The following is a 12,866-nucleotide window of genomic DNA, read 5'->3' on the forward strand; positions in this document are numbered from 1 at the left end:
CAGAGGAACGGTCCTGTTGGGTCTCTGGTGGCAGAGGAACGGTTCTGTTGGGTCCCTGGTGGCAGAGGAACGGTTCTGTTGGGTTTGTTGGTTCTGTTGGGTTGGAAGGAAAACTAAAGATGAGGGCTCTGACGTCATGCAGCAGAGGAGCTGAACGCGCCTGCGCAGTGACGCCAGCAGGCGGCGGTCTGCGGAGTCAGATGCATACCACAGAAGAAGAAGGAGGAGTTATTTGAGGCGTACTACAGAAGAAGAAGAACAGGAAGTGATTTGAAGCTTTTCAGCGCCACTTCTCTGATCGATCCGGTCCTCAGAGACGCTGTGACCCGGTGTACCGACCCGGTGTTCCGACCCGGTGTTCCGACCCGGTGTACCGACCCGGTGTTCCGACCCGGTGTTCCGACCCGGAACCAGGAGATGGACCCCCTGCAGCTGTTCCTGGATCAGGTCGGACCCAGCAGCGAGGCGGTCAGTACCGACTTCTGTCTCCCACAGGTGTCCGGGACCCGGTGTTATGTCGAGAAGTGCATCCCCTGCTGGTCCGCTGCCTTAAAGAGAGTCTGGAACGGAATGATATTACTACGTTATCATTTGTTTACCTGATTTAACTAACAGATGCGAATTTCAACAAGTCCAAAATTGTCTCTAAAATTGAAATAATCAAACTTCATAGTTTTAAGTTCATTTTTAGATTATTTTATCTGGGCTACGCTAGATTGATATTCATAGAAAATGTCTCCAACAGTCTTTCGGGTTTACTAGAAAAGTGTTAGTCACGGCTCTTACTTTGGAATATTTGTACAATAATATAATAATAGGTGAAAGAGATGCTCTAAAGTGGACAATTGTCGGAGTATCATGTGTACATGTATTATTCATCTACATGAAGAAATAAGAAAAGAAGAAGGAATGAAGCAGCATTGTTAGCTCAATATTATCACTGCAACTTTATTGGTAAATGTGATAATCCACACCTGAAACGGTTTACGCGCGCTCCCGCGAATGGGGATGCACTTCTTGGCATAACACCGGTGGTCCCGTGGACAGGTGTTCCCACCCAGCAGGATGCAGAATACAGGAGGTTCTGCTGGTTCTGCTGGTTCTACTGGTTCCGCTGGTTCCGCTGGTTCTGCTGGTTCTACTGGTTCTGCTGGTTCTGATGGTTCTGCTGGTTCTGCTGGTTCTGGTTCTGCTGGTTCTACTGGTTCTGTTGGTTCTACTGGTTCTGCTGGTTCTGGTTCTGCTGGTTCTGCTGGTTCTGGTTCTGCTGGTTCTACTGGTTCTGTTGGTTCTACTGGTTCTGCTGGTTCTGTTGGTTCTGCTGGTTCTGATGGTTCTACTGGTTCTGCTGGTTCTGCTGGTTCTGGTTCTGCTGGTTCCGCTGGTTCCGCTGGTTCTGCTGGTTCTGCTGGTTCTGCTGGTTCCGCTGGTTCTGGTTCTGCTGGTTCTGCTGGTTCTGATGGTTCTACTGGTTCTGCTGGTTCTGCTGGTTCTGCTGGTTCTGCTGGTTCCGCTGGTTCTGATGGTTCTGATGGTTCTACTGGTTCTGCTGGTTCTGCTGGTTCCGCTGGTTCTACTGGTTCTGCTGGTTCTGCTGGTTCTGATGGTTCTGCTGGTTCTGATGGTTCTGATGGTTCTACTGGTTCTGCTGGTTCCGCTGGTTCTGATGGTTCCGCTGGTTCTGCTGGTTCTGCTGGTTCTGCTGGTTCTACTGGTTCTGCTGGTTCTGCTGGTTCTGCTGGTTCTACTGGTTCTGCTGGTTCTGCTGGTTCTGCTGGTTCTACTGGTTCTGCTGGTTCTGCTGGTTCCGCTGGTTCTGCTGGTTCTGCTGGTTATGAGCTGGTGGTTATGAGCTGGTTATGAGCTGGTGGTTATGAGCTGATGGTTATGAGCTGGTGGTTATGAGCTGGTGGTTATGAGCTGATGGTTATGAGCTGGTTATGAGCTGGTGGTTATGAGCTGGTGGTTATGAGCTGGTGGTTATGAGCTGGTGGTTATGAGCTGGTGGTTATGAGCTGATGGTTATGAGCTGGTGGTTATGAGCTGGTTATGAGCTGGTGGTTATGAGCTGGTGGTTATGAGCTGGTGGTTATGAGCTGGTGGTTATGAGCTGGTGGTTATGAGCTGGTTATGAGCTGGTGGTTATGAGCTGGTGGTTATGAGCTGGTGGTTATGAGCTGGTGGTTATGAGCTGATGGTTATGAGCTGGTGGTTATGAGCTGCTGGTTATGAGCTGGTTATGAGCTGGTGGTTATGAGCTGGTGGTTATGAGCTGGTGGTTATGAGCTGGTTATGAGCTGGTGGTTATGAGCTGGTGGTTATGAGCTGATGGTTATGAGCTGGTGGTTATGAGCTGATGGTTATGAGCTGGTGGTTATGAGCTGCTGGTTATGAGCTGGTGGTTATGAGCTGATGGTTATGAGCTGGTGGTTATGAGCTGATGGTTATGAGCTGGTGGTTATGAGCTGGTGGTTATGAGCTGGTGGTTATGAGCTGATGGTTATGAGCTGGTGGTTATGAGCTGGTGGTTATGAGCTGATGGTTATGAGCTGGTGGTTATGAGCTGATGGTTATGAGCTGGTTATGAGCTGGTGGTTATGAGCTGGTGGTTATGAGCTGATGGTTATGAGCTGGTGGTTATGAGCTGATGGTTATGAGCTGGTGGTTATGAGCTGATGGTTATGAGCTGATGGTTATGAGCTGATGGTTATGAGCTGATGGTTATGAGCTGGTGGTTATGAGCTGATGGTTATGAGCTGATGGTTATGAGCTGATGGTTATGAGCTGATGGTTATGAGCTGATGGTTATGAGCTGGTGGTTATGAGCTGATGGTTATGAGCTGGTGGTTATGAGCTGGTTATGAGCTGATGGTTATGAGCTGGTGGTTATGAGCTGATGGTTATGAGCTGGTGGTTATGAGCTGGTGGTTATGAGCTGGTTATGAGCTGCTGGTTATGAGCTGGTGGTTATGAGCTGATGGTTATGAGCTGGTGGTTATGAGCTGATGGTTATGAGCTGATGGTTATGAGCTGATGGTTATGAGCTGGTGGTTATGAGCTGATGGTTATGAGCTGATGGTTATGAGCTGATGGTTATGAGCTGATGGTTATGAGCTGGTTATGAGCTGGTGGTTATGAGCTGATGGTTATGAGCTGATGGTTATGAGCTGGTTATGAGCTGGTGGTTATGAGCTGATGGTTATGAGCTGGTGGTTATGAGCTGATGGTTATGAGCTGATGGTTATGAGCTGATGGTTATGAGCTGATGGTTATGAGCTGATGGTTATGAGCTGATGGTTATGAGCTGGTGGTTATGAGCTGATGGTTATGAGCTGGTGGTTATGAGCTGATGGTTATGAGCTGGTTATGAGCTGGTGGTTATGAGCTGATGGTTATGAGCTGATGGTTATGAGCTGGTTATGAGCTGGTGGTTATGAGCTGATGGTTATGAGCTGGTGGTTATGAGCTGGTTATGAGCTGGTGGTTATGAGCTGGTGGTTATGAGCTGGTGGTTATGAGCTGATGGTTATGAGCTGGTGGTTATGAGCTGATGGTTATGAGCTGGTTATGAGCTGGTGGTTATGAGCTGGTGGTTATGAGCTGGTTATGAGCTGATGGTTATGAGCTGATGGTTATGAGCTGATGGTTATGAGCTGATGGTTATGAGCTGGTTATGAGCTGGTGGTTATGAGCTGGTGGTTATGAGCTGGTTATGAGCTGCTGGTTATGAGCTGGTGGTTATGAGCTGATGGTTATGAGCTGGTGGTTATGAGCTGGTGGTTATGAGCTGGTGGTTATGAGCTGGTGGTTATGAGCTGATGGTTATGAGCTGGTGGTTATGAGCTGGTGGTTATGAGCTGATGGTTATGAGCTGGTGGTTATGAGCTGGTGGTTATGAGCTGATGGTTATGAGCTGGTTATGAGCTGATGGTTATGAGCTGATGGTTATGAGCTGATGGTTATGAGCTGATGGTTATGAGCTGGTTATGAGCTGGTTATGAGCTGGTGGTTATGAGCTGGTGGTTATGAGCTGATGGTTATGAGCTGATGGTTATGAGCTGATGGTTATGAGCTGGTGGTTATGAGCTGATGGTTATGAGCTGGTGGTTATGAGCTGGTTATGAGCTGGTGGTTATGAGCTGATGGTTATGAGCTGATGGTTATGAGCTGGTTATGAGCTGGTTATGAGCTGGTGGTTATGAGCTGATGGTTATGAGCTGGTGGTTATGAGCTGGTTATGAGCTGATGGTTATGAGCTGATGGTTATGAGCTGGTGGTTATGAGCTGGTGGTTATGAGCTGATGGTTATGAGCTGGTGGTTATGAGCTGGTGGTTATGAGCTGGTTATGAGCTGATGGTTATGAGCTGGTGGTTATGAGCTGGTTATGAGCTGATGGTTATGAGCTGATGGTTATGAGCTGGTGGTTATGAGCTGATGGTTATGAGCTGATGGTTATGAGCTGGTTATGAGCTGGTTATGAGCTGGTGGTTATGAGCTGGTGGTTATGAGCTGATGGTTATGAGCTGGTGGTTATGAGCTGGTTATGAGCTGATGGTTATGAGCTGGTGGTTATGAGCTGGTGGTTATGAGCTGGTGGTTATGAGCTGATGGTTATGAGCTGATGGTTATGAGCTGATGGTTATGAGCTGGTGGTTATGAGCTGGTTATGAGCTGATGGTTATGAGCTGATGGTTATGAGCTGATGGTTATGAGCTGGTTATGAGCTGGTTATGAGCTGATGGTTATGAGCTGGTTATGAGCTGGTTATGAGCTGATGGTTATGAGCTGATGGTTATGAGCTGATGGTTATGAGCTGATGGTTATGAGCTGGTGGTTATGAGCTGGTGGTTATGAGCTGATGGTTATGAGCTGATGGTTATGAGCTGGTGGTTATGAGCTGATGGTTATGAGCTGGTGGTTATGAGCTGATGGTTATGAGCTGGTGGTTATGAGCTGGTTATGAGCTGATGGTTATGAGCTGATGGTTATGAGCTGGTGGTTATGAGCTGATGGTTATGAGCTGGTTATGAGCTGATGGTTATGAGCTGATGGTTATGAGCTGGTGGTTATGAGCTGGTGGTTATGAGCTGATGGTTATGAGCTGGTTATGAGCTGATGGTTATGAGCTGATGGTTATGAGCTGATGGTTATGAGCTGATGGTTATGAGCTGGTGGTTATGAGCTGGTGGTTATGAGCTGATGGTTATGAGCTGGTGGTTATGAGCTGGTGGTTATGAGCTGATGGTTATGAGCTGGTTATGAGCTGATGGTTATGAGCTGATGGTTATGAGCTGATGGTTATGAGCTGATGGTTATGAGCTGGTTATGAGCTGGTTATGAGCTGGTGGTTATGAGCTGGTGGTTATGAGCTGATGGTTATGAGCTGATGGTTATGAGCTGATGGTTATGAGCTGGTGGTTATGAGCTGATGGTTATGAGCTGGTGGTTATGAGCTGGTTATGAGCTGGTGGTTATGAGCTGATGGTTATGAGCTGATGGTTATGAGCTGGTTATGAGCTGGTTATGAGCTGGTGGTTATGAGCTGGTGGTTATGAGCTGATGGTTATGAGCTGGTGGTTATGAGCTGGTTATGAGCTGATGGTTATGAGCTGGTTATGAGCTGATGGTTATGAGCTGGTGGTTATGAGCTGGTGGTTATGAGCTGATGGTTATGAGCTGATGGTTATGAGCTGGTTATGAGCTGGTGGTTATGAGCTGATGGTTATGAGCTGGTTATGAGCTGATGGTTATGAGCTGATGGTTATGAGCTGGTGGTTATGAGCTGGTGGTTATGAGCTGATGGTTATGAGCTGGTTATGAGCTGATGGTTATGAGCTGGTGGTTATGAGCTGGTTATGAGCTGATGGTTATGAGCTGGTTATGAGCTGATGGTTATGAGCTGATGGTTATGAGCTGGTTATGAGCTGATGGTTATGAGCTGATGGTTATGAGCTGATGGTTATGAGCTGATGGTTATGAGCTGGTGGTTATGAGCTGATGGTTATGAGCTGATGGTTATGAGCTGATGGTTATGAGCTGATGGTTATGAGCTGGTGGTTATGAGCTGATGGTTATGAGCTGGTGGTTATGAGCTGGTTATGAGCTGGTTATGAGCTGATGGTTATGAGCTGGTGGTTATGAGCTGGTTATGAGCTGGTGGTTATGAGCTGGTTATGAGCTGATGGTTATGAGCTGATGGTTATGAGCTGGTTATGAGCTGGTGGTTATGAGCTGGTTATGAGCTGGTGGTTATGAGCTGGTGGTTATGAGCTGATGGTTATGAGCTGATGGTTATGAGCTGGTTATGAGCTGGTGGTTATGAGCTGGTGGTTATGAGCTGATGGTTATGAGCTGGTGGTTATGAGCTGGTGGTTATGAGCTGATGGTTATGAGCTGATGGTTATGAGCTGGTGGTTATGAGCTGGTGGTTATGAGCTGATGGTTATGAGCTGGTGGTTATGAGCTGATGGTTATGAGCTGATGGTTATGAGCTGGTTATGAGCTGGTGGTTATGAGCTGGTTATGAGCTGATGGTTATGAGCTGGTGGTTATGAGCTGATGGTTATGAGCTGATGGTTATGAGCTGATGGTTATGAGCTGGTGGTTATGAGCTGGTGGTTATGAGCTGATGGTTATGAGCTGGTGGTTATGAGCTGGTGGTTATGAGCTGATGGTTATGAGCTGGTGGTTATGAGCTGGTGGTTATGAGCTGATGGTTATGAGCTGGTTATGAGCTGATGGTTATGAGCTGATGGTTATGAGCTGGTGGTTATGAGCTGATGGTTATGAGCTGATGGTTATGAGCTGGTGGTTATGAGCTGGTTATGAGCTGGTGGTTATGAGCTGATGGTTATGAGCTGATGGTTATGAGCTGATGGTTATGAGCTGATGGTTATGAGCTGATGGTTATGAGCTGGTGGTTATGAGCTGATGGTTATGAGCTGGTTATGAGCTGATGGTTATGAGCTGATGGTTATGAGCTGATGGTTATGAGCTGATGGTTATGAGCTGGTTATGAGCTGATGGTTATGAGCTGATGGTTATGAGCTGGTGGTTATGAGCTGATGGTTATGAGCTGATGGTTATGAGCTGGTGGTTATGAGCTGATGGTTATGAGCTGATGGTTATGAGCTGATGGTTATGAGCTGGTGGTTATGAGCTGATGGTTATGAGCTGATGGTTATGAGCTGGTGGTTATGAGCTGGTTATGAGCTGGTGGTTATGAGCTGATGGTTATGAGCTGATGGTTATGAGCTGGTGGTTATGAGCTGGTTATGAGCTGGTGGTTATGAGCTGATGGTTATGAGCTGATGGTTATGAGCTGGTGGTTATGAGCTGATGGTTATGAGCTGGTGGTTATGAGCTGATGGTTATGAGCTGATGGTTATGAGCTGGTTATGAGCTGGTTATGAGCTGGTGGTTATGAGCTGATGGTTATGAGCTGATGGTTATGAGCTGATGGTTATGAGCTGATGGTTATGAGCTGGTGGTTATGAGCTGGTTATGAGCTGGTTATGAGCTGGTGGTTATGAGCTGATGGTTATGAGCTGGTGGTTATGAGCTGGTGGTTATGAGCTGATGGTTATGAGCTGATGGTTATGAGCTGGTGGTTATGAGCTGATGGTTATGAGCTGGTGGTTATGAGCTGATGGTTATGAGCTGGTGGTTATGAGCTGATGGTTATGAGCTGGTGGTTATGAGCTGGTGGTTATGAGCTGATGGTTATGAGCTGGTGGTTATGAGCTGGTGGTTATGAGCTGATGGTTATGAGCTGATGGTTATGAGCTGATGGTTATGAGCTGATGGTTATGAGCTGATGGTTATGAGCTGGTGGTTATGAGCTGATGGTTATGAGCTGGTGGTCATGAGCTGATGGTTATGAGCTGATGGTTATGAGCTGGTGGTTATGAGCTGGTTATGAGCTGGTTATGAGCTGGTGGTTATGAGCTGATGGTTATGAGCTGATGGTTATGAGCTGATGGTTATGAGCTGATGGTTATGAGCTGATGGTTATGAGCTGATGGTTATGAGCTGGTGGTTATGAGCTGGTTATGAGCTGGTTATGAGCTGGTGGTTATGAGCTGATGGTTATGAGCTGGTTATGAGCTGATGGTTATGAGCTGGTTATGAGCTGATGGTTATGAGCTGGTTATGAGCTGATGGTTATGAGCTGATGGTTATGAGCTGGTTATGAGCTGATGGTTATGAGCTGGTTATGAGCTGATGGTTATGAGCTGATGGTTATGAGCTGGTTATGAGCTGGTTATGAGCTGGTTATGAGCTGGTGGTTATGAGCTGATGGTTATGAGCTGATGGTTATGAGCTGATGGTTATGAGCTGGTTATGAGCTGGTTATGAGCTGGTGGTTATGAGCTGATGGTTATGAGCTGGTTATGAGCTGGTTATGAGCTGGTGGTTATGAGCTGATGGTTATGAGCTGGTGGTTATGAGCTGATGGTTATGAGCTGGTGGTTATGAGCTGATGGTTATGAGCTGATGGTTATGAGCTGGTGGTTATGAGCTGGTGGTTATGAGCTGATGGTTATGAGCTGGTGGTTATGAGCTGGTTATGAGCTGATGGTTATGAGCTGATGGTTATGAGCTGGTGGTTATGAGCTGGTGGTTATGAGCTGGTGGTTATGAGCTGATGGTTATGAGCTGGTTATGAGCTGGTGGTTATGAGCTGATGGTTATGAGCTGGTGGTTATGAGCTGGTTATGAGCTGGTTATGAGCTGATGGTTATGAGCTGATGGTTATGAGCTGATGGTTATGAGCTGATGGTTATGAGCTGGTGGTTATGAGCTGGTTATGAGCTGATGGTTATGAGCTGATGGTTATGAGCTGGTGGTTATGAGCTGATGGTTATGAGCTGATGGTTATGAGCTGATGGTTATGAGCTGGTTATGAGCTGATGGTTATGAGCTGATGGTTATGAGCTGATGGTTATGAGCTGATGGTTATGAGCTGGTTATGAGCTGATGGTTATGAGCTGGTGGTTATGAGCTGATGGTTATGAGCTGGTGGTTATGAGCTGATGGTTATGAGCTGATGGTTATGAGCTGGTTATGAGCTGATGGTTATGAGCTGGTGGTTATGAGCTGGTGGTTATGAGCTGATGGTTATGAGCTGGTGGTTATGAGCTGATGGTTATGAGCTGATGGTTATGAGCTGATGGTTATGAGCTGGTGGTTATGAGCTGATGGTTATGAGCTGATGGTTATGAGCTGGTTATGAGCTGGTTATGAGCTGATGGTTATGAGCTGATGGTTATGAGCTGATGGTTATGAGCTGATGGTTATGAGCTGGTGGTTATGAGCTGGTTATGAGCTGATGGTTATGAGCTGGTGGTTATGAGCTGGTGGTTATGAGCTGGTGGTTATGAGCTGATGGTTATGAGCTGGTGGTTATGAGCTGGTTATGAGCTGGTGGTTATGAGCTGATGGTTATGAGCTGATGGTTATGAGCTGGTGGTTATGAGCTGGTTATGAGCTGATGGTTATGAGCTGGTGGTTATGAGCTGATGGTTATGAGCTGATGGTTATGAGCTGATGGTTATGAGCTGATGGTTATGAGCTGATGGTTATGAGCTGGTTATGAGCTGGTGGTTATGAGCTGGTTATGAGCTGATGGTTATGAGCTGATGGTTATGAGCTGGTGGTTATGAGCTGGTGGTTATGAGCTGGTTATGAGCTGATGGTTATGAGCTGATGGTTATGAGCTGGTGGTTATGAGCTGATGGTTATGAGCTGATGGTTATGAGCTGGTTATGAGCTGGTGGTTATGAGCTGATGGTTATGAGCTGGTGGTTATGAGCTGGTGGTTATGAGCTGATGGTTATGAGCTGATGGTTATGAGCTGATGGTTATGAGCTGATGGTTATGAGCTGATGGTTATGAGCTGATGGTTATTAGCTGGTGGTTATGAGCTGGTTATGAGCTGGTGGTTATGAGCTGATGGTTATGAGCTGATGGTTATGAGCTGGTGGTTATGAGCTGATGGTTATGAGCTGGTGGTTATGAGCTGGTTATGAGCTGATGGTTATGAGCTGATGGTTATGAGCTGGTGGTTATGAGCTGGTGGTTATGAGCTGGTTATGAGCTGGTGGTTATGAGCTGATGGTTATGAGCTGATGGTTATGAGCTGGTGGTTATGAGCTGGTTATGAGCTGATGGTTATGAGCTGATGGTTATGAGCTGGTTATGAGCTGGTGGTTATGAGCTGATGGTTATGAGCTGATGGTTATGAGCTGATGGTTATGAGCTGGTTATGAGCTGGTGGTTATGAGCTGATGGTTATGAGCTGATGGTTATGAGCTGATGGTTATGAGCTGATGGTTATGAGCTGGTGGTTATGAGCTGATGGTTATGAGCTGATGGTTATGAGCTGATGGTTATGAGCTGATGGTTATGAGCTGGTGGTTATGAGCTGGTGGTTATGAGCTGATGGTTATGAGCTGATGGTTATGAGCTGATGGTTATGAGCTGGTGGTTATGAGCTGGTGGTTATGAGCTGATGGTTATGAGCTGGTGGTTATGAGCTGGTTATGAGCTGATGGTTATGAGCTGATGGTTATGAGCTGGTGGTTATGAGCTGGTGGTTATGAGCTGGTGGTTATGAGCTGGTGGTTATGAGCTGGTTATGAGCTGGTGGTTATGAGCTGGTTATGAGCTGATGGTTATGAGCTGGTTATGAGCTGGTGGTTATGAGCTGATGGTTATGAGCTGATGGTTATGAGCTGATGGTTATGAGCTGGTGGTTATGAGCTGGTGGTTATGAGCTGATGGTTATGAGCTGGTGGTTATGAGCTGGTTATGAGCTGCTGGTTATGAGCTGGTGGTTATGAGCTGGTGGTTATGAGCTGATGGTTATGAGCTGGTGGTTATGAGCTGGTGGTTATGAGCTGGTGGTTATGAGCTGATGGTTATGAGCTGGTGGTTATGAGCTGGTTATGAGCTGGTGGTTATGAGCTGGTGGTTATGAGCTGATGGTTATGAGCTGATGGTTATGAGCTGATGGTTATGAGCTGATGGTTATGAGCTGGTGGTTATGAGCTGATGGTTATGAGCTGGTGGTTATGAGCTGGTTATGAGCTGGTGGTTATGAGCTGGTTATGAGCTGATGGTTATGAGCTGATGGTTATGAGCTGATGGTTATGAGCTGATGGTTATGAGCTGGTGGTTATGAGCTGGTGGTTATGAGCTGATGGTTATGAGCTGATGGTTATGAGCTGATGGTTATGAGCTGGTTATGAGCTGATGGTTATGAGCTGATGGTTATGAGCTGATGGTTATGAGCTGATGGTTATGAGCTGATGGTTATGAGCTGATGGTTATGAGCTGATGGTTATGAGCTGGTGGTTATGAGCTGGTGGTTATGAGCTGATGGTTATGAGCTGGTGGTTATGAGCTGGTTATGAGCTGGTGGTTATGAGCTGGTTATGAGCTGATGGTTATGAGCTGATGGTTATGAGCTGGTGGTTATGAGCTGATGGTTATGAGCTGGTGGTTATGAGCTGATGGTTATGAGCTGATGGTTATGAGCTGGTGGTTATGAGCTGGTGGTTATGAGCTGATGGTTATGAGCTGGTGGTTATGAGCTGGTGGTTATGAGCTGATGGTTATGAGCTGGTGGTTATGAGCTGGTTATGAGCTGGTGGTTATGAGCTGGTTATGAGCTGATGGTTATGAGCTGATGGTTATGAGCTGATGGTTATGAGCTGGTGGTTATGAGCTGGTGGTTATGAGCTGATGGTTATGAGCTGATGGTTATGAGCTGATGGTTATGAGCTGGTTATGAGCTGATGGTTATGAGCTGATGGTTATGAGCTGATGGTTATGAGCTGGTGGTTATGAGCTGGTGGTTATGAGCTGATGGTTATGAGCTGGTGGTTATGAGCTGGTTATGAGCTGGTGGTTATGAGCTGGTTATGAGCTGATGGTTATGAGCTGATGGTTATGAGCTGGTGGTTATGAGCTGATGGTTATGAGCTGGTGGTTATGAGCTGATGGTTATGAGCTGATGGTTATGAGCTGGTGGTTATGAGCTGGTGGTTATGAGCTGATGGTTATGAGCTGGTGGTTATGAGCTGATGGTTATGAGCTGATGGTTATGAGCTGATGGTTATGAGCTGGTGGTTATGAGCTGGTGGTTATGAGCTGATGGTTATGAGCTGGTGGTTATGAGCTGGTTATGAGCTGGTGGTTATGAGCTGGTTATGAGCTGATGGTTATGAGCTGATGGTTATGAGCTGGTGGTTATGAGCTGATGGTTATGAGCTGGTGGTTATGAGCTGATGGTTATGAGCTGATGGTTATGAGCTGGTGGTTATGAGCTGGTGGTTATGAGCTGATGGTTATGAGCTGATGGTTATGAGCTGATGGTTATGAGCTGATGGTTATGAGCTGATGGTTATGAGCTGGTGGTTATGAGCTGGTGGTTATGAGCTGATGGTTATGAGCTGGTGGTTATGAGCTGGTGGTTATGAGCTGATGGTTATGAGTTGTTCTCTTTCTTTTTCCATCCAGCTGTTCTCTCTCTGTTTCCATCCAGCTGTTCTCTCTGTTTCTGTTTCTGTTTCCATCCAGCTGTTCTCTCTGTTTCTCTTTCTGTTTCCATCCAGCTGTTCTCTTTCTGTTTCCATCCAGCTGTTCTCTTTCTGTTTCCATCCAGCTGTTCTCTCTCTGTTTCCATCCAGCTGTTCTCTCTCTGTTTCCATCCAGCTGTTCTCTCTCTGTTTCCATCCAGCTGTTCTCTCTCTGTTTCCATCCAGCTGTTCTCTCTCTGTTTCCATCCAGCTGTTCTCTCTCTGTTTCCATCCAGCTGTTCTCTTTCTGTTTCCATCCAGCTGTTCTCTTTCTGTTTCCA

At 46.5% G+C, this 12,866-nt stretch overlaps 1 protein-coding gene across 1 annotated transcript in view; it reads left to right on the forward strand.

The window, feature by feature from the left end:
- Nucleotides 1-230: 230 nt before the first annotated feature.
- The window catches only part of ctc1 (CTS telomere maintenance complex component 1), a 40,076-nt gene continuing 27,440 nt past the window's right edge, over nucleotides 231-12,866 (forward strand). The window contains exon 1 of the mRNA XM_075451791.1: nucleotides 231-468. Coding sequence (XP_075307906.1) covers nucleotides 418-468 — 51 coding nt within the window. The 5' untranslated portion in view covers nucleotides 231-417. The remainder of the gene's footprint in view (nucleotides 469-12,866) is intronic.

This window comes from Odontesthes bonariensis, chromosome 19 (assembly GCF_027942865.1).
Source record: "Odontesthes bonariensis isolate fOdoBon6 chromosome 19, fOdoBon6.hap1, whole genome shotgun sequence".
In the NCBI taxonomy this organism is placed as follows: Eukaryota; Metazoa; Chordata; class Actinopteri; order Atheriniformes; family Atherinopsidae; genus Odontesthes; species Odontesthes bonariensis.